At 48.2% G+C, this 20,052-nt stretch overlaps 1 protein-coding gene across 2 annotated transcripts in view; it reads left to right on the top strand.

Moving 5' to 3' along the window:
* Nucleotides 1-20,052, top strand: part of SPOCK1 (SPARC (osteonectin), cwcv and kazal like domains proteoglycan 1) — a 550,294-nt gene that overhangs the window by 396,635 nt on the left and 133,607 nt on the right. For both annotated transcript variants that reach the window (XM_029217594.1, XM_029217593.1), the window contains one exon: nucleotides 12,371-12,497. In XM_029217594.1, coding sequence (XP_029073427.1) covers nucleotides 12,371-12,497 — 127 coding nt within the window. The remainder of the gene's footprint in view (nucleotides 1-12,370; nucleotides 12,498-20,052) is intronic.

The following is a 20,052-nucleotide window of genomic DNA, read 5'->3' as shown; positions in this document are numbered from 1 at the left end:
TATGGTAGTTCTAGTTTTAGTTTTTTAAGGAACCTCCGTACTGTTCTCCATAGTGGCGGTATCAATTTACATTCCCACCAACAGTGCCAGCTGGGGAGAAGGTACAGAGTAGGGAGAAGTGTTCTTGGACCTGGGGAACAGCCTTTGCAAAGGCCCTGGTTCAGGGAAGGGAAAGGGCCTTGGTGTCCTAAAGGAAGTTAGAGGAGAGAGGCCTGAGCTGCAGAAGGGCAGTGATGGAGGGGACCTGGCTGCATGAGGCCAGAGAGGGAGGCAGGGCCCAACCGTACAGTCCTGAAGGCCACGGACGGGGTCGGCTCTCAGGCCAGGTGTGAAAGGAAGTTTTATGTGGCTTTAAGCCAGAGAGTGACATAAAAGTGTGGCTTAGGATGAACTGAATTTTTTTTATTACTTTTGGATTATAGTTTATTGCAAAAGCTTTTAAGAAAGCATCAGAATAAAACAATTGTCCATGAATTGAAGAAGATTTAAAATGACCACTGTTAAAGATCTGGTAAGAGTTTTTTATAATATAATCGACAAGAAAATGTGGACCGAATTTTCTTGAATTCTTTTTCTTAAAACCAGATTGTGTGCTATGTGAGAGGAGCTGGAGGACTCTGGGTGTGAGTGTGTGTGTGTGTGCACGCGCACGCACGTTCACGCACACATGCGCTCACAGGACGATCCTAAAGCTCCCCTCATTGGAGCTGGTAGCCTAGTGGAGGGGACTAGGGACACAGGTGCCTACAGTCTAGGCTAGGAAGTCAAAAGTCCCATGAACTAAAGTTAAAACTCCAAGAAAGCAGCAGCCACTTCCCCCTGTAGTTGGGGCTGGGCCATGGGTAGAAGGCAGGGAAGGGGCAGCGTGGACCAGTGGTATTTACTAGTATCCCTAGTAGTTTAAGAGCATGTAAGGACTCTGGCTTAGACGGTGTGTGACTTGCTCAATCCTGCACAGCCTTTATGTGGCAGAGATGGGGGACCAGGGCAAGGCTGCCCGAAGCCCATCTTCTGTGTAAGGGCCACTTTGCCTTCCAGACACTTTCCTACATGGAATCTGCATTTTCTTATCAGAGGATGACTTTAAAGTAATGCTGGAACATAGTAGGTGTCCAGTGAAAGGTAGTCTCCTATCTGAGTCTCCAGTTGCTCAAGGAACCATCAGGTGGGGTGATGATCCTTGCCAGCTCACGTGAGCTCACATCTAGTGAGTTCCCTGCCACAGAGCACATCCCACCCCCCACCCCGATCATGCTCATCCCACTTACTTGTAACACCTAGTTCCGTCTGGAGTATAACTCCAGGTCTCGGCACTCTGCAGGTATTCACATTACAGCACTTCTGGTGGGTATTTTGGCCTCATTGGCCCCCTAATTCCATTTGGATGTTCAGTGCCCTTGACTACAGTGTTAAAGAAATAGAAACAAGCTCCTCATGGTCCATCATAGATGAATGCTTACACACACCAGAGTGTGCTTTCTGTAGAATCCCCTTCCTCTAGATGACCTCTGCATTAACTCTTGCGGTATTGGCAGCCTCCTCCCCAACCTCCTGAGATGGAACCTCTGTCCTGGGACAGCTCTCACTGTGTTGAGAGATCTCCCTTATGCTGACTCAGAAGGTTTTCTCTTGGTAACTTCTAGACATTGGTCCAGGTTCTACTCTGGAATAGCATTAGGGCACAGGGTTACTGCTTCCTGTGCCAACACATTCTTGAGTATCTTGTCTGTGCATAGGAGCAGCTGGGTACCTGAATGAGCATAGTCCAAAGTAGCCAATGATAAAGAGCTGCAGGGCACAAACAAGGGACTGGGAACGTAGGACAGACATGCTTCAGGGAAGGGGCGGGGCTGTCTGAGACATCTTCTGCGAGGAGTAGCCTTGGAGCTGGCCCTTGGGAAAGGATGGGAGGAACCTGGCCGGAGAAGGTAAGTGTTGGAGAAAACACAAGACCAAGGGAGCTAGGCTTCATTCTTGGCCGCCCACCCAGAAAATTCCCTACCAGTGAAGGCCACAGAGGCGAGAAGGAACTTGTCAAGGGCTCTAGCTTCTCTCCTCTGACCTTGACTGTGAAGAAAACTTTCAGAGCAGGAGAAAGTTATGATGCAGATGTGGCCACGCCTGTGTTCTGCGGCACTGGTGGTGGTGAGTGGTGCCACGTGGATGGTTTGCAGATCATGGTGTTCAGCTGGATCTCCTTGGATCCGTGTCTCTGTCAGCTTCCAGCCTGTCTCTGGGCCTGTCCTGCAAAGGCGGTATCCCCGATGCCATCTACCCACCTCTGTTTCATTTTGCCGACTTGTTCTTCCTAAAGTGGATCATATGCAGCCCTCCTAGGATGGGGTTGCTTTGCTGCTGGTGACTAGAAAACAAACGTGGCTATTTTTTCTCTCATACGCATGTCCCATTATAATTAACTGCCCCTCAGGAACGCAAGCACGTATTTTCTGAGATGATAACAGCAGAGCCCATGTTAGAATTCCACTCACCCTCTTGTGCACACCTGAGCTCACACACACTTAGCTGGAAGTCGTGGTAGCAAAACCCTCAGTACTTCTGGCCCCTCCCAAGAAGAGGCAGGATTATGGACACTCAGAGAGGGAGGCAAAGGAAATTCTTGGCCCTGGGCTTTCATTTGATTGTTTTCTAATGAGCGTATCCATTGCTAAAGATTTCCTCTAAGGTCTCAGGGCTAGAAAGGGCCCTTGCTTTCTTGGACCAGCAAACAAAGACAATCAGTAAACAAGAAATCAAATGGGAACGCCAAAGGCCAGTGGGTAATTGGAACAGTTCCTCTCCTGCCCCCTTTTAGGAAGAAAAGGAATTTTACAACAGTACTCCGCTATCCATTATCCTAAGGGAATAAAGAAAGCCCAGCCGTTCACTTACATTTCCCTAATAGCTGCTGTTACACTGCTGGCTTGGCACTTTTCATTAACAAAGCAGAATCTTAGCTGGGGCCTGTAAGTGTATGTGTACGCGTGTGGGTTTTGCCTGCAGGCCCCAGTGCCCGAGCTCTTTAACAAGCTGAACTTTGAGTTAAAACTGCACCCTCGCTGCCTCATAGAGCTCCTCGGTGCCAGTGGCTGTGTCCTGTCGTTGCCTCAATGGAAGGTGACTGCAGACACAGAGTCTCAGGCCACTTAGTGGAATTTGCATGATCGCGTCAGCCTGCTAATCTTCATGATTTGATGTGGGCGCGCTGAGGGCACTGTGAGTTTAGGTGAGAACTGGGCTGGGTTAGGATCCCTGGACATACCTATTTGGTTTCAAGTACAAGGAAACCTTGATTCAAGTAATGTCCAGAAATGTGAGGAACACCGGAGATCTGGGTCTGTAATTCAGCAAGTTCCTTTCCTTCTTGCCTTTTGCCCACTGGTCACACAAATTGCTTCTGACGCTCTTAAATGTCGAATGGTGATGGGGGTCCTGAAATTAATAGCACGTAGAAATTTTCTTGGATAAGTTAGCATTCCCAGAGAATCTTTACCTTTTCAGGATGTAGGAATGAAAACAGTTAAAGTAACACCTACCCCAAATAAATTCAGCCATCCAGAGTAATTAAATATCATTATGCTAATTAATAATTGTTACATGTGATGTGTGTTATAGGAAGTACGTTTAACACAAATCTAGCATTATCTTTGAATTCTTTGCCCAATTTCTGGCACATAGTAGGTATATAATAAATGTTTACTGAAAAAGTAGACTGTCTCTCGGATCCTAACCACCTTTGGAATACTTATACCTTCAGTTTTGATGGCTTTGCTTAAACAGGCCCTCAAAATGCAGTAATGTAGAAACTTAGTTCAGATAGATCTGACCCCTTGTTCTTCACTGAAGCCTTTGAGGACTGGTCAGGAGGCTTTTACATAGATAAACTCCCTTTTTTCAGCCCTCCCTCCTGCACCTGGAAGATCTTTCTTCTGTTTCAATCACCTTGACATTTTAAAACACTACTGGAGAAGTGGAGTGTTGGCAGACAGGGGTAGGCTTGACAACATGCATTTCTTAAAAAATTCTGAAAATGCATTCCTTCTTTAGATTTTGAACAGATTAAACCAGCAATACGTGGCTGTAAGAGAGTCAAATACTAGACATATAGAGTAACAAAGTGGAGGTTCCCTTTCTCACACCCTCAGTCCCTCCTGGCTAAGGGAGTGTTTCCTGTGGTGTGTTCCCTCTTAAACGTTTTCAGCTCTTTTACACATGCACGTACAGTGCTGTTGGAAGATCTCCTCTGGCTATTGAATCTTGTCATCTATGAAGATTAGATGCTTTTCAGCTGCCTGGGCCATTACACAGCTCAGGTGAAAGGCAGGTCATGGAGGCTCAAGTTGAAATGAACTGCAGTCCAGAGGTTGCCGTTGACATACACCCAGAGAGACGTTCCAGCATTTGGAATTGCATCCATACCAGGCACATATCTGTTTGGTGGCCCTGGCTCTGCTCTAAAAACGTAAAAAATACGTACTTTTCCTATGGGTTTGAAGGTGCTTTAGAAAGCTGGCTTGTTGGTGGTTTGGAAGCATGCCTGGGGGCTGATGGCTCTCTGCTAATTCTGGCACCTGCTTCTCTCTTCTGATGGATTGGAGCCTCGACCTGGCGTATGTCAAACCCTCAGCCTCCTTACCTGGGCCAAGTCAGATGGAGTGAAGACACACAAGGGTGCTGGCTTCCCTGTGAGTGACATGCCGGCTTGAATCAGTGCATCAGTAGATGCTCCACCCTGATGACCAGGGCCCACCTTGTGAGTCTGGGTCCTTCCATAAGTCTGCTTTGCTCACGAAGTCTCCTCGACTTGTACTCACTCCCAACACTTCCCATGTTCTTCCCATGTTGCACTATCACTCCCCTCCTTCTTGGAGCTGCCGGGAGGAGTGAATGTGACAATTCACGTAAAGGGCCTGGAGCATTGCGAGAGCTCAGAACATGGTCCTTATTGTTGCTGGTCGTAATAACAGTAGTATCAGCAGAATCATAAGTCCTCAGTAAATGTTTAGCTGCTATTATCATTATTATACATTTGCCCTTAAAAATTTCAAGCTTCCGTAAGCAGCATGTGTTTATACCATGTGAGTGCCCAGTAGCCCTTAGAACACGTCGAGATGCACAATAGTTACTCCACAGAGGCTGGGCGTTCTTTCCACAGTTCTCTAATAGACATCTGTTTATTAGGAAACTTGGACTCTCTTTGGACAGGATCTTGTGTCTGGGACCTTCTTCATTTGGAAAAGGAAGGAGACTCCTGAGCCCACGGGCACCAGGATGGAGCAAGTCTCATGTGGGAGCCTTTCTCTCTCACAAAACAGCTTTTGTAAATGACACAGGCCATTATGCTCCTCCTGTGTAATTTCATGACTTAGTATAATGACTCAGATAACCCTAACAATGGAGGAATTATAGCCTTATTTTACAGGACAGATTATTTCAGTGGTTAACATGTTTTCGTTCCAATTAACATTCATTATTTTGTCTCTGGTTCAAAGTAGCCACCATATCAACTATCTGAGTATCTTCCATCCTTGTTTCAGAAGCAATTAGTTCTGATTTTGCAAACAAATTCAATCTCGGTTTCCAATGGGCAGTTTGACGTTAACGTGAAAGTAAACTGCAGTAATGCTGGCTGCCAGCAAACAGACACTGTGATTAAAGGAAAGGGTTGGTTCCTCGGTGGGTTCTGCAGGCCTCTGAGCTGACAGGTCTGCCGTAGAGATTTGACGAGAGAGCAGAGACAGGACAGAGAAGAAGGGACTGTGACTGGTTATGTAGGCCTCTGTTTTCTCCTTCCATTAAATGGAGTAATGGCAGCATCTACTGCCAGGGTGTTGTTGTGGGCGAGGAGTCAGGGAGATGTGTTCAGGGCATTTAGACTGGAGTGGAGCAGTCACAGGAAAGAACTGGAATGCTGCTTCTACTATTTGTGGCCTGGAATTGCTTTTCTCTCTTGCCAGCTGTTCATATACAGAGTAAGACAGTTCTGTCAAAAGTTATGCAAACACGTTAGAATGCACAGTGTATTAAATAAAATGAAGAGGCCTTGTCTTCTTCAATAACTGAAGAAAGGACTTCCCTGGTGGCGCAGTGGTTAAGAATCCACCTGCCAAGGCAGGGGACACGGGTTCAAGCCCTAGTCCGAGAAGATCCCACATGCCGCAGAGCAACTAAGCCCGGGCGCCACAGCTACTGAGCCCACAAGCCACAACTACTGAAGCCTGTGTGCCTAGGGCCTGTGCTCCACAACAAGAGAAGCCACCGCAGTGAGAAGCCCGTGCACTGCAACAAAGACCCAAAGCAGCCAAAAATAAATAGATAAAATTTTTAAAAATTTTGAAAAAACTGTCAGCAGTTCTATACAGCTGCAGCTCCTTCCCCCACTGCATCATTCAAATATTTTTGATACACTTTGTTGAATTTCATCCTGTGGGATTGATATCAGGAAATTTACACCTGCATTTTTATTGATTGCTGGAAAAAAGTTCTCTAGAAGTCTTTGTTCTGACACTTTTACTGTGGGCCCTGATTATGGCCCTACCTCTGCCCATGCTCATGTGAAATACTGGGTCACAACTCATGTCATCAAAGATTCCCTTGCTCGTCAGCTGGGGAAGTGGCAGGATTTGGGACTTGCCTTGATTGGTGAGGGTAGGGATCTCTGAGTGAAGAGTGGCAGGGGCCAGTGGGAAGCAAGAGCAGGAAATGCTGACGTGTGGACTTGAGGGTTAAGGTTGACGTTTCCAGGAAGTAGGACAGGAAAGAGCAGTCATGATCTGGTCTGTCTTGCCTGTAGCTATTGCCATCTTATAAGAATGTGGTTGTCATCCACCATGCTGCCAGTGGTGAGTTGCTCTTGTAAATAAAATGAATATTAATAAGTGTATTTGCATAGCGTACCTTATAGAAATCCTCTGAGTGGTGTTCCAAAAAGTAGTTTTAGAACAAGTATCAACATGTGATTCTGTGCAGTGCTGTTAACTTGCTGGAAGATGCAAATAACACATTACTTGAATACTACCCAATCATGTTTGCTGGTAATTTCTAGTATTTGAATTTTTCACTTTAAGCTACATTTCCTTATGAATACTACTAAACTTAATATTTCCTATTTGTTTTAAAAATAACGCGTAAATATAGTATTGAGAAGAAGACAGAAAAACTTATTATTTCAGCAGTTCTCGAGAGTTCTTGAGAATTCTCATTTCTCGTTCCCGAGTTTGAAAATTACTCTCAGTTGGGAATTTGGAAGCTCTGTCTCGGAGGTCCTCCCCCAGCTTTGGAGACAATCTCACTTCAAGAGGATGGGGGTCCCTCAGCCCTCAGAAGCACAGGAGAGTCCTCCCTACCCACTTTTCTGCTGTCTTCAGACATATTTGCTAATTGTTTTTTTGCAAGTCTGAATTAGGATTTCTTAGTCGGTCGAATTCTTTAAACAACATGCAATTTTTGTCTTCTGGTTAGTGCTAATAATTTCCAGAAATAAAAGGAGAAAGTTCTAAAAGTCCAAATTAATAAATTCACTGAGCACACCCATGTGTTAAGGGTCAACCATGTTTCCAAGCACCAGGAGCACAAATATGGTTAAGACGCAGTCACTACACTTGAAGAGTATACAGTCTATTGAGGAAGATAGAAACAAAATGAACTGCTTTGTGCTGTGGTGACAGTCACAGTTGGGTCTGAACGAGGTGTGTGTTGGGACAAATAATGTCATGGTTAATTCTGCTTGGGGTAGGGTTCCCAGGGGGAGGAGAAACTTCATGGAAAGCAGTCGAATTGCAGCTTAGACAAGGGGCAGATACTTGCTCTGTAGGTAGAAGGCGTTTACCAAGTCAATACAGATTTGAGTTTGCATGGCACATGTAAGGGGCTGATATGGCTGGCTGGAGATAGAATCAGTAGGACCTGAGTGATGGGGAGAAGTGGTGAGGGCAGGGAAGGGAGGTGTCCAGGATGGGCTCCAAGGCTTTTAGCTTGGGTGTATGCCAGGTCCTGTCTGAATCACAGTAGCGTCTTAACATTTGGTCCAGTCAAATCAAGGTGCTTGCTTGGAGACTAGTAGGGGAGCCTGAGCAGAAGTGATCACAGGACCATGCTGGGCTGAGAGTGTAGCCTGCCTGCCTGTGGAAGGGCCCCCGGAGACTTCCTGGGGGAGGGGATTTTTGAACTGAGCCTTGAAGGAGGCCTTATGAGGCAGAGAGGGTTGGAGGGGAGAAACGTGGGTAGGAATGAAGGTGTTTCAGATCTGGGAAAAACTCACACGTTGGCACAGGGGTACAGAGCCCTTTGGTGGCCTCTGGGAAGTAGCAAAGGGTGGCTGGAGAAAAAATATTTGACATTGGTGGTCAGTGTGTGTGTGTACATTGTATGCACGGGGGTGTGTGCATGGGTGTGTATATGCATGCACAGTGCGCGTGCATGGGGTGTGTGTGTGTGCATGATGTATGTGTGTATGCACGTGCATAGGTGTGAGTGCGCATGGGGGGTGTGTACATGGGGTATGTGTGTATGTGCATGCATAGGTATGTGTGTGTATACATGGATGTGTGTGTGGCAGGGAGGTTGGAGAGGGAAGCAGACAGACAGTGACCCAGTGAAGACAGGCTCAGTCAGTTTAACAGCAAAACTAGGCATTCAGACGATGCCCTAGGAGGTGGGGAGAAGATGGAGAATTAAAGCATGGGAGTCGCATCACCAGATTTAGACCTAAGAGTCATCACTCTGCTTCAAAAACATACATGCTGGGAATTTTGGTAAACTTAAAAAAAAAAGATCAAGAATAAGCAACTGAGCGAAAGAGAGTAAGCAGTGCCGGTGATCTTCCGATTGTCTTTCTTCTCTCCATCTTGTCGGTTGGGATTTTCTGTGCCGTGCTGTGTGTAGGGTAGGAGGTGTGGCTGCCCCCAGTACCAGCCAGGCTGGGATGGAGTTAGGGCTCTGTGGCCAAAGGGAAGGCTGGCAGGACCTGCCTCCTGGACTAAATTGCTTGTGTCGCCCCAGTTGATGAATGTCTCTGACATTGGGAGTAGCAATCCCATCAAGACACCTTCATCGGATTTCACTCTTCATTGACTCAAGAAGTGAAATATCTTAGAGCCAGAAAGCTTAGTCCCTTGCCTCGACTGGGTTGGTTATTTTTTTATGGTTTGCACTGAATTGTGGGGATTGAAATATACACACAATAACCAGGGAAGTTATACCTCCTTAGGCTCACATATACTTGTACATTATTTTGTGTAATTTGGCCTCTGGACAGAGACTATAGGTTTGGGTGCCGTCTCCGCTAGGGTCCTAGTGGGGTAAGGAACACCTGGGTTTGCCTGGATATAATAGGTATGTTTGTCTCATTAGAATTGGGAAAACTCAGAATGGCTTGGCCTTTGTACCTCTAGTCCCCAAGGCATCCCAGGAGAAGTCAGACGTGATTCCTCCTGGGCATAATCCATGACCACCTGGCATCAGGTATGAGAGAGAGCTTTCTCCACTGCAGGTGCAGAGTCAAGGACAGTGTTTCATGGGGATTTTATTTATAAAACTGAGCCCTGATGGTGAAAATACAGATGCCAAAATAGGGGAATTAAAATGGTCCTAGAGCAATGCAGTCATTTTCAGGAAAACTTCAACCTGACGGATATATATGGAGGAACTTGGCCATATTTCTTTGTGACACTGGGCAGTTCACTTCTGCTATGTGTGTCCAATTCCTCATTTATAAAATAAAGTTCTTAGACTAGATTCATTTTGAGGTATTTTCTGGCTCAGATAGTCTGTGATTAACTGCTAGTAACCGCTGCAGTGGTCAGCACGCAGGGTACCACCCACTTACCCAATAAGGATATATTGAGCATCCTTGATGCACCAGGCCCACTAGGAAGCACTGGCCAGCTTCACCTCTTTGCCTGCCCTTAACGCGCTTGATAGTGAAGTTCAGGTCCAGAGACAGGGATAACCCACCACTCGCTGGTGATTAATAGGTAGTTCTCTATCTTTTCCTCAAAGCCAGTGGCTCAGTGCTCACTTCTCCCTTGTCTGCCTTTGGCTGAGCTCCTTCAGGCTTCCTCCCTCTGGGGCATCACTGCACACGGTTATGCCTGCTCCAGCAAAGCTGCCCCCTCTTTGGACTTCATTGCCGCTTTCTGAGAACTCAAAACAAGAATTGCTCCAGTTGTGGCAACGCACGCTGGGGACTGACCCAGGAGAAGGGCTGCTGGACGCCAGAAGTGCTGCCTGTATTTGCTCTTTCATTATCGGCATCAGACAGTCTGCTCTGCGAATGATGATAAATGTGTGGTGTTCTTCTGAAGGAATCACGTCCTCTGAGATTAACCCTGTGCCAACAGCCGGCTTGTCCGCTGCATGGCATCCCCTCCCCTACAATGCCCTTTTCAGTAGTCCAGGACACACCTTGAAAGAAGAAAGTGTGTTTGGTTAAGGATAACAGGAGACCTCATGTCCATGTGATTTAGAAATGCAAACAGTAGATGTTTTTATTCCAGACAGAGAGGCAGGGACAAGGTGGGTAGCTGCTCTGGAAGCGGGGAGATGTTGGAGAGAGGAGCCCCAGTGACAAACGTGCAGGTGCCCCAGCAAATGTTCAGGCTACTCATCTAGGTGGGACTGAGATGGATTGAGGAGGAGTCATCCCTGGACACACTGCAGCTGTGTGAATGTTACCACGCACCTAGCCTCCCGTTGTCTCCGTCACTGTGGGCAAGGCTCTTTGCCAACTTGGCTTTTGTTGCTAACGTTAGGAAAATGAGTCATCTGGACCAGGCCATCTCCAAGTGCCCTCGTAGAACTTCCTCTACCAGTTCATTGGTCAGACAGGCTCAGCCCTACAACCCGTCCAGCCTGCGATCCCTGATGGCTCCAAGTGTTGTGCTGTGGGCACGTGGTCCTCCTCTCGATGTCAGCCTCCAAGGCAGTTCCCCAAACAGACCTTCCTGCTCTTACTGCCTCCCCCACATCACTGGGGCAGGTTTGAGGTAGGATAAGAACCAAGTTGGTGGGTGCCGTTTCTTTCTCACTTTCCTTCATTTGGAAGAGGGTAGGTTATGTCAGATGCCAAACCCCAATTCCTGAGGAGCTGGAGATCCATTCCACACCTGGCAGAAAAGATGTCCTCCTTGGGGCCCATGAGTTCTGGGGAGTTCAGCACCATTCCAGACCTAGGGCTTTAAAATTAAGTCATATTTCTATGGCAACGGTACTTACACCTCCATCTTTTGGGCCAAATGATAATGATAACAGCAGGTACCAGTTTTATTGCTTCCTATCTTCCAGGCATTATACTGAGTCGTTTACATACATCAGCTCATTTCAATCCTCATACCATCCCCTTGAAGGAGATACTATTCCCAGCCACCCCCCCCCAGCCCCATTTTACGGATAAGGAAACTGAGATTTACAGGGTGAGATATCCTGCTGCAATCACACCGTAAGAGGCAGAGCTGACTTTTGAACCTGTGTTTTCTGACTCTGGCACCCGAATAAACACCTTGCAGGACTGCCAGAGCAAAGCACTTCAAGGGCACAGTACCCGCCTGATTGATGGGCAGCTCACACTCACTTGTCCTCCACCCAGAACTCGCCCCTCAGCTGGGAGAGTGGCTCTCAGTGGTTTGCTGGGAAAGCAGCCTCAACTAAGAGAGAAAGGGAGGCCGTAACTGCAGGCCTTTATTTCGGTGGTTTATGATATGGTGATGGGGTTCCTTCTGTCGACATAAGCCATCCTAATAGCACCATTTATCATTATGACAAAGGTTAGGATAGGGGGAGACTGGAGCTGGAATGAAAGAGTAGAATTATGATGATTTTAGCAGTTGAAAGTGACATCACCTCAGAACCGGGCTATCGAATGGCAAATTGAAAGCCGGACTGAAATTGCTTTAAAACGTACCCAGAGATGGTTTTCCACAGCTGTGATAAAGTCATTTGGTTGTGTTTGGAGATGCATTTCTATCTAGACTGTTCTCTGAGTTGTCTCTGCACCCTCCCACTCGGAGGCTGCTGGTCAGCCCTGGAGGCGTCTGAGGCTCTGGGTGCTGTTTGGGGGCACCTGTGATCTACCACACCCCAGATGGGGCGCTGGGGAAGCTGACGGAGTCATTCTCTCATTGTCTTTTTAGTGTGTTGTGAATGTCTCTTCATGGCAATAAGCCATGTGTTTACAACATTTTTAATGGCCACATTGCTTTCCTCCATCCGTCTGGTGGGTTGAACCTAGGCTTTTGGAACTGCCTCCTGCCCACTGTCAGCAAGTTGGAACAAATCGGAGTGCTGGCCAGGGGCCTTCAGGATGTGCCTGGCTAGGAGGAAAGACCATGGAGACTGGAGCTTCAGTTACCTTATGCCCTCTTTTTTTCATCCTCAGGCAAAAGAAGGGGAATGTAGCCCACAGACACTGGGCTGGACCTTCGAATCTGGTCAAGTGCAAGCCCTGTCCCACGGCACAGTCAGCCATGATCTGCGGCTCCGACGGCCACACCTATACGTCCAAGGTCGGTCTTCTTTGTTCTCTTTTTTGTCATCAAAAAGTACTCTGTGTCTGTTTGTTCTGACAAGGCTCTCTGGGCCAAAACTGGGTCCTGTGAATCTCGGTGGACTTTGGGGCTTGCCCTTGAGAAGCTGCCACATGAACAGACTCTTTGGCCTAAGAGACAAGATAAAAGTATTCTCTCCTATGTAACTGGAGTGACCAAGGCCTTAGGGGAAGTGTGATTCTGAGAGTGGTGTGTGATCCTGAAGTGAATCTAGGCCAGCTTCCTGGAGGAGGTGAGGAAGTAAGCTGTTCCAAAGCTCAGCTGATGGGGAGCAAAGACATGAGGGAAGCCCAGGATGCCTGCCTTACAGACAGCATGGTGATAGGGAGGTGTATGATGTCGGCACACATTTAAGCTGCATTTATTGTGTATCTAGAATGTATCCAGCACGACACCAGGACCTGGGGCTAGAGAGGCTGCTGTTCCTTTCTCTGGGGACTTCAGGGCTTACAGTCTAATGTGGGGGGGCAGGGTTGCTAGTATGGTGACAGGTCATTTTAACTCAAACCAGTGAAGAGAAAATGGTTTCATAGAAAAAGGGACTAGACATAAAGTGGGTCTGTTTATTCTTACTGGAGCAAAGAGGAGAAGTTTCACAGAGGAGGAGCATTTCATCTGGGCTGTAATAAAAGGAATTGCAGGCAGGGAAGCAGGGCTCACTAGGGTGGAGGAAGGAGGTGACCATTTGTTCTTGGAACTACAGACAGTGTCCTTGGGCTAAGGTTGTCCATTTATGTTTGGGAATGGGTACATTTCGGTGGGATAATGAACAAAAGAAACTACAGAATCGACAAGGGTTTGCTTATTCTCTTATTCAACAAATATAAATCAGCACCCGCTCCCACACGCTTAGTGCTAGGCATGGAGAGTTGTGTGTGTGTGTCTGAGACAGGGTGGGGGGCGAGGAGTGGGTCTCTGACCCTCCCATCCCCTCCAGCCAGAGCTGCACCGCTTTTATCTCTCTTCTTGTTTTCTCTGTAGGGGTCATTTGCAGAAGGGAGTCGGGGGCTGATGAGAGCTGTAACTGGTGACTCCCTGGTCACTTGTGGCCACGTTGCCTTGTGGTCCTTGGGCTTGGGCCTTTACGCTGGTCCCACCTCTGTCCCTCCCCCACTGCACACATAGCTTCCGTTCTCTGCATCCCCTCACCGTCCTGACCTTTACACCGTGGAGATTGCATAGGCCTGGGGTTCCCTCACTGCCTGCTGTCCTCAGAAGCTTACTAGGATTATTACAAGTAATAATAATAATTATGTGTTATTATTCACCGAAAACCTGAGTCATGTACTTTTACTCACTGAAAGTAGATTTTTATTCTCTCGGATTTTCACAGTTTTCTAACCAAAGGGAATATATGTAACAAAACGGGAAGCCAGAAGGTTCATCTAACTTGCACCCAGACCCGTGTAAGCTGCTTTAGGATATCAGTATCATAATTACTGCTTTGTAGTTCCTTTGTTCTTTCAACAGGTATCACTAGAGCCCTTCTTATGCACCAGGCCCTGTGCCAGGTGCTGGGGAAACTTATGATATAGTGGAAATAAAAAAGCTGGCTCTTCTTCACGGCCAGAGTCAGTAAGCCATACCTCCCCAACGTCAGACCTGCAGTGTGAATTACAGCGTCTCTGCCCAGGGTCACAGCCAGAACGTCCTGGCTCAGTCGCTCAGCCCAGCTTCGCTGAGTGTGCCTACCATCCCCGCTTCGCGTCTCTCCCTGACCCCGAAGGAACCGCAGGCTTGCTTCTAACGCCCTGCACTGTCTGGACTAGTGCATCTATAATAACTTTGATGACTCAGATCTGTCCCCCACTCCCCAAAGGCAGATCAGGCCATCATTGTCTTTCAGCTAAAGCCCAGCTTCTAGGTATGTGAACAACTGCCTGGAGATTCTGTTAAAATGCAGATTATGACAGAGCAGGTCTGATGTGGCGCCTGAGATTCTGCATTTCTAACAAGTTCCCAGGTGACGTCCATGCTGCTGGTCCACGCACCACACTTTGAGTAGTGAGGACTTTGGTTTTTATAGACACCTCCTAATGGGACTCTTTACCTCCCGTCTGCCTTTCGCCAGCCCCCCAAATCCATTTCCACATGACATAAGCGGTGAGGGTCATTCTGCATTAAAAGTCTGTTTGTACATCCCCCCCCCCACTTAAAATGTATGGATAGCTCTCCTCTTGCAGTCGCAACTAAGCTGAGACCCTTCACCATCAACAGCAAAGCCCCCCAGAGTCTGTCTCCGTAATCACCTACTCTAGACAGATCCTTCATTCGTTTGTCCAGCAACTATCTCTTGGACACTTGTCATTGTTCTAGGCACTGTGCAGAGCATGGAAGGGCAGTGGGGAACCAGCCCGACGCCATCCCTGCTCACTTGGAGGTTACACTCTGGTAGGGGAGACAGACAGAAATAACTGACCAAACAAATAAATAGGTAACTTCAAATTTTGGTAACTGGTACCAAGGAAATACATGTGGTGCTCTGAAAGAGAGACAGAGTGCTTTATAGCTTCCAATGCCAGCTACCCCTGACGCCTGAGCTACAAGGAGCAGTCGTAACCTGTCAGATGTGGCTTGAGATGCTGCCAGTTGCCCAGGGAATGTCTCTGCAAATGTTTGCTGGTCAGGGCCCCCCTGCAGTTTGAGCAGGAAAGTTGGCTTTTTGTGTAAGAGAAGGTTGCCTGCTGAGAAGGCCTTTCTGAGGAGGTGTCCTTTAAACTCTGAGAGGGGGCATTGGTAGAATGTTCTAGATAGAGGAAATAGCATAGGCCGAGGCTCTAAGGCAGGATGATGAGTTTGAAGAACTAAGAGGTTGCCCTACTGGTGGCTGTGACAGTGAGGGGAGAGGCGCAGGAGACGAGGAGGAGAGGGCAGATGTGAGGACAGTCCGAGAGGAGACATTCAGCCAAAGCTTGGAAAGTAAGCAGGTGGTCAGGCAATGCCAGGCTTGCAGGACATTTGCTACTGTAAGTGCCTTCTTGCCCGTGTCCACCTTAAGTGGCAGACTTAAGAGTGTGCGTGGTCCTAGAGGTAGAAACAATGCCTGTCTACCTTCACCAGGCACAGGACACACAGTGGGTGCTCAGCATCACGGATAAGAGACAAGAGCCTCTGAGGACTCCAGCTGAGAAGGAATGGTGAGATTCCAGTCTGTGCAACCCTTCCGGGATTTGAGTGAAGGGGTTGCAGAGAGCTTAGTGATTGAGAGAAATAAGCCATCCCCAGCCTGGGCCAAGTTGCTTAGCTAAACACCCAGCCTGGAGCCCTGGCAGAGAGAGGCTCTTTGCAATGATTCTGTCTTTGTGAAGATCCAGTTTGTGCTGTTCAGTTATTCCCTCCAGCTCTGGAGTGAACTGTCTGATCCTGGAGCCTGCGATTAGAGACGAGCCATGAAATGTCAGTGAGTGATCAGGGCTGTTTGGGCAAGTGGCACGTTGCACATCAAACTCCAGTAACAACCTGCCCGCTCGCCTGTCTCTCGTTAGCAGAAGGAGCTTCAAATGCCAGGTCGCCCTGACCCCCGAGCTACAAGGAGCAGTCGTAACCTGTCAGATGTGGCTTGAAATGCTGTCAGCTGCCCAGGGAATGTCTCTGCAAATGTTTGCTGGTCAGGGCTCCCCTGCAGTTTGAGCAGGAAAGTTGGCCTTTTGGGTTAGGGAAGGTTGCCTGCTTACAGGTAGTGGTAACTAGCTTGTTTAAGAGGCAGGATCAGGATTTGGAAGGCTCCTTTGCAATGATTTTTCAAAAGAGGAATGGCTTCCAGGTACTGCTGGGCAGAGCCCCAAAGTCTGCCCCAGCCTGTTATTCCTCTAGTGCCCGTGAATTCCTGTACCTGCCTCAGTCCTGAGTTTCCCAGACCTGGTCAGCTGTCTTTTCTTGGAGCAAAAAAAGAGACCTAATGCCTTCTTATCGGAACTTGTAGTGCCTTTCTCCCCATCCTCCATGTGGGGTAGACTGAGGCCCAAAGAGTCAAGGGCAGTGGCAGAATTTGACACTCAGAGTCTCTTGCCCGGATATCTGTGATCACCTGCTTCCAGTTAAAACAAAGGGCAGAGGCTGGTGGAGGGGCAGCAGTGCAGTGGAAAATGGTGTGTGTGTTGGTTTTTGACATTAATCTCCTAGCTTTCTACCCACTTTTAGAAAGCTGGCATCCTCTTTTTCCTAAAGAAATGAATCAAATGACTCATGCTGAAGGCATATGCTGACTGCTCAAGACCTCTGAAGCCAAGACCAATTCTAAACCCTCGTGATGTGCAACGAGACTTCCTTCCAAGGGGGATATTTCAGACTGGTCGGGTTCAGTATTGGAGTGATTTAGCTATTGCCCCTAAACATATGGCCACTTCTTTATTCAGGTTCAAGGGCACATTTTAGTCTCAGACAAAGCTGTCACAGGACCACCAGTAGATGGGCAGTTAATAGAGTGAATGAGTTAACTGTTAGTGAAAAAGTGACTTCCCATTCCCTGGAGTTATGGCCTTTTTTGGGTCATTGGGGTCAAGAAACAAAGGACAGGTGAAACCAGGATGCATGTACAACTGGAAGTGATTTGATGTCATAAATCACGTTCACAAAAATCAGTTTTGGCAAAAATATATTGCAGCCCAGTCCCATCATCATCAAGGAAATCTGTAATAAATAATCAGCGTCCTCCAGGGGAAGTGTTCACCCTTTCACAGGTGGATCTGAAGCCTGTGCGGAGCACTGACAGCAGCAGGGGGAGGAAGGAGCGTGGGTATCAGCTCTGTCCTAGATGCCCAGTGTTTGGCTTCCATCAAACAAAGCTTGCTTTCTGCTTCTGGGCCCTGAACAATCAGAAGCTCCTAGAATGGGGGTGGGGATGTATTTAGAAGTCTCTGTCTCTGTAGCAGGACTCTTCCAGTGTCCTGGCACCAGGGACACCACTCAGAGCTCTGTGACTCCCCCAGATCAAAGATAAAATCCGCAGGAACGCACAGCGTCTTGAGATGAAGGGATATAAGATGTTACATGGCAGTAAATGACTCTATATTCAGACTCTACAAAGCATAACTCACAAAAGATAAGGAACAGAAAACTCCCCTCTGGGAAGAGGCAAGTGGAGGCCAGCACCGCAGCTGGTTTGAGAATGTGGTAGAGACCCTGCCCCTCGATGTGGCTTCTAGGTAGTAGTAGAAGGATCACCCTTCTACTAGTAGAAGGATAAGGATCACCCTTATCGTTTAACTTGCCCTGATGTCACATTCTCCTGGCCAGGAAAACTGAAGGAGTCCAGAAATTCAGCAAGTGTTTATTGAATTCTTTCTTACTCTGTGTCACGCATTGTGCCAAGTCCTGGGGATACGACAGAAGACGAAGCCCCAGTTTTCACGGAACTTACAAGGAAGGTAGACAGATTACAAAGCAGTGTCCTTTCATTAAAATAGGTGTTCAGGTAAGGGATGTTCGGGGTGCCGCAGGACCCAGAACAGGGCCTCCTCAGCCAGTTTGGAGGTGTGACTAGTCTTCTTAGAGGAAGCGATGGTTCATTGAGATCTTAAGGCTGGAAGGAGTCGCCTGGAGTACGAATGGAGGTGGAAAGTATAGAAAGTTCATTCATCAGAGGAAAGAGGGGGCCGAAGAGATGAAACAAAGCACAGACCCTCTTGAAGGAACCGGTGAATGTGTCACTGTGGCAGTGTCTCATGGAGATTGGGGACAGGGGGTTAACTAGACACAGAAATGAGGCTAGAAAAGTGTCAGGGGCCACTTTTCCGGGGCTTTGAAGGCCAAATGAGGGGGTTGCACTTTACCCTAAGAACACTGGGGGTCTTATTAAGGACTTTTATTTTTTTCCACTGGCTTACACTGGCTGCAGGATGGGAGTGGTTGGGCAAGCCTGGAAGCCTGGGGCTTGTATTGTGGTTGCAGAGACGGATAGGAAGCAATCTGAAGTGGCATTCAGGAAGTCATAGCTGGACTTGGTGACTGTCTCAATTTCAAATACAGAGAGTCATTTTAGCTTTGAGCTCAGCAGAGGGACATCTTCACCATCTGGATCCCAATGGGACTTGCAGTTGCTCTTGCCAGCAGCTTTGTGGCCTCAGCCTAAACCAGAGGGACCCCGTCGTTTGTGAGTGCCTTTCCTTTCTCTGCTGTTATCCGCGTAGAAAGATGAAGGCTCCTGGGGTCCTGGCTGCCAATTTCTAATTTTGCCTGTAAGAAGGGAAGCGTCACTGTGGCTGATGGAATCTGGCCAGCCCAGGCTTCTGGTGGGCAGTCTCAGCTTTCTCTCCCTTTGGAGGGGAGAGCGGTTTGGGAAAACTGTGAGCAGATCTGGAGTGGTGCTGGGGACCTGGAAACTCAGAAGGTGACAGGAGTGGAGGTCCCCGCTGCTCCAGGTTCTGGCCCTGGTGGGTGTCTCCTGGCTGGGCCTCTTTTAATAGGACTTCCTTGACATCTCTCCCCCTGCACCCACCTGACCAGAGCTCAGACGTCAGGGCTGGGACTGCTCTTGTCCAGGCAGAAGCTGCGCGGCCTGACCTCTGAGGGGAGGGTCCTTGGAGTGGCCCTGGGAGCCCTGCTCACCTTGCTCGCTGGCATCAGCCCGGCTGTTGGGAATGGACAAACAAGCCGGCAAACACCCGTCTGCTCTGCCCCTCCTCCCACGACGTTTAGTTCATTAACAGCTGTTAAACAATTAGCAAATGGCTCATTTCTGTCTAGAGGCAGAAGAGAGATGCAGAGTTAAGAAGCGCTGTGAAGGAGGATGGCTCCCCTCTGTTCTGAGTGCGCACACGCGAGGGAGGGGGAGAGAGAGCTCGCCTTACAGTGTTGGCATTTCTTTCAGCACATTGTTGCTGCGGATTATATTATTTTCAGAGTCGTCTTAATAGTTTCGAACAACTGCCACCAAGTAAAGGTCATGTTTGAAGTTCTTGGCAAATGGAGACTCTGTTGGCCGGCATTTCCCACAAACAGGCTGTTCTGAGGGTCAGAGCCAATCCAGGGCATGGATTTGTTAAGCCTTCTCAAGACAGCGTCGAGCTCGGTATGTCTTCTTAGTCTCCCCAGACTTTTATGGCCCTGCATCCATGACAGGCGTGGGTGGTTTTTATGTGCGGCTCCTCGTCTTTGCTTTCTGGCTGAGTTGAGGCTGTCGGTGTTCTCAGGGACATTTTTAGATAGCCCTGCCTCCATAGAACCTGCTGGGTGAGAATTGTCTTCACTTGCAAATGGCTCATTGGCAAGGGCCTCACTTCTGACTAAGCAGAAGAGAAGACGATTGGACACTGAGGTGGAAGGCTTGCATTTGCACATTTTGTGCATCAGGAAACTGGAGCCCGATGGCCATGGTCATGGCCCCAGGAACAAGAGGTGTAGCAGCAATTAGGCAAGGCATTGGATACTGCCACCTGGGCAGCCCCGTGGAGGGCCAAGAAGTAGTAAATACCCCGCCCCCATCCTGCATGCTCTCAGGTGGTAGCAGGGGAGAAAAAGGTCGGGTCGTGTGCCCATAGACCACATGGACACCAACGGTCTGAGGCGGGAGTCG

Source organism: Monodon monoceros, unplaced genomic scaffold (genome assembly GCF_005190385.1).
Source record: "Monodon monoceros isolate NGI ecotype Baffin Bay Population unplaced genomic scaffold, NGI_Narwhal_1 Super_Scaffold_12, whole genome shotgun sequence".
NCBI classification, from domain to species: Eukaryota; Metazoa; Chordata; class Mammalia; order Artiodactyla; family Monodontidae; genus Monodon; species Monodon monoceros.
Note: the sequence above shows the minus strand (reverse complement) of the source record. Positions and strands in the feature narration are given on the sequence as shown.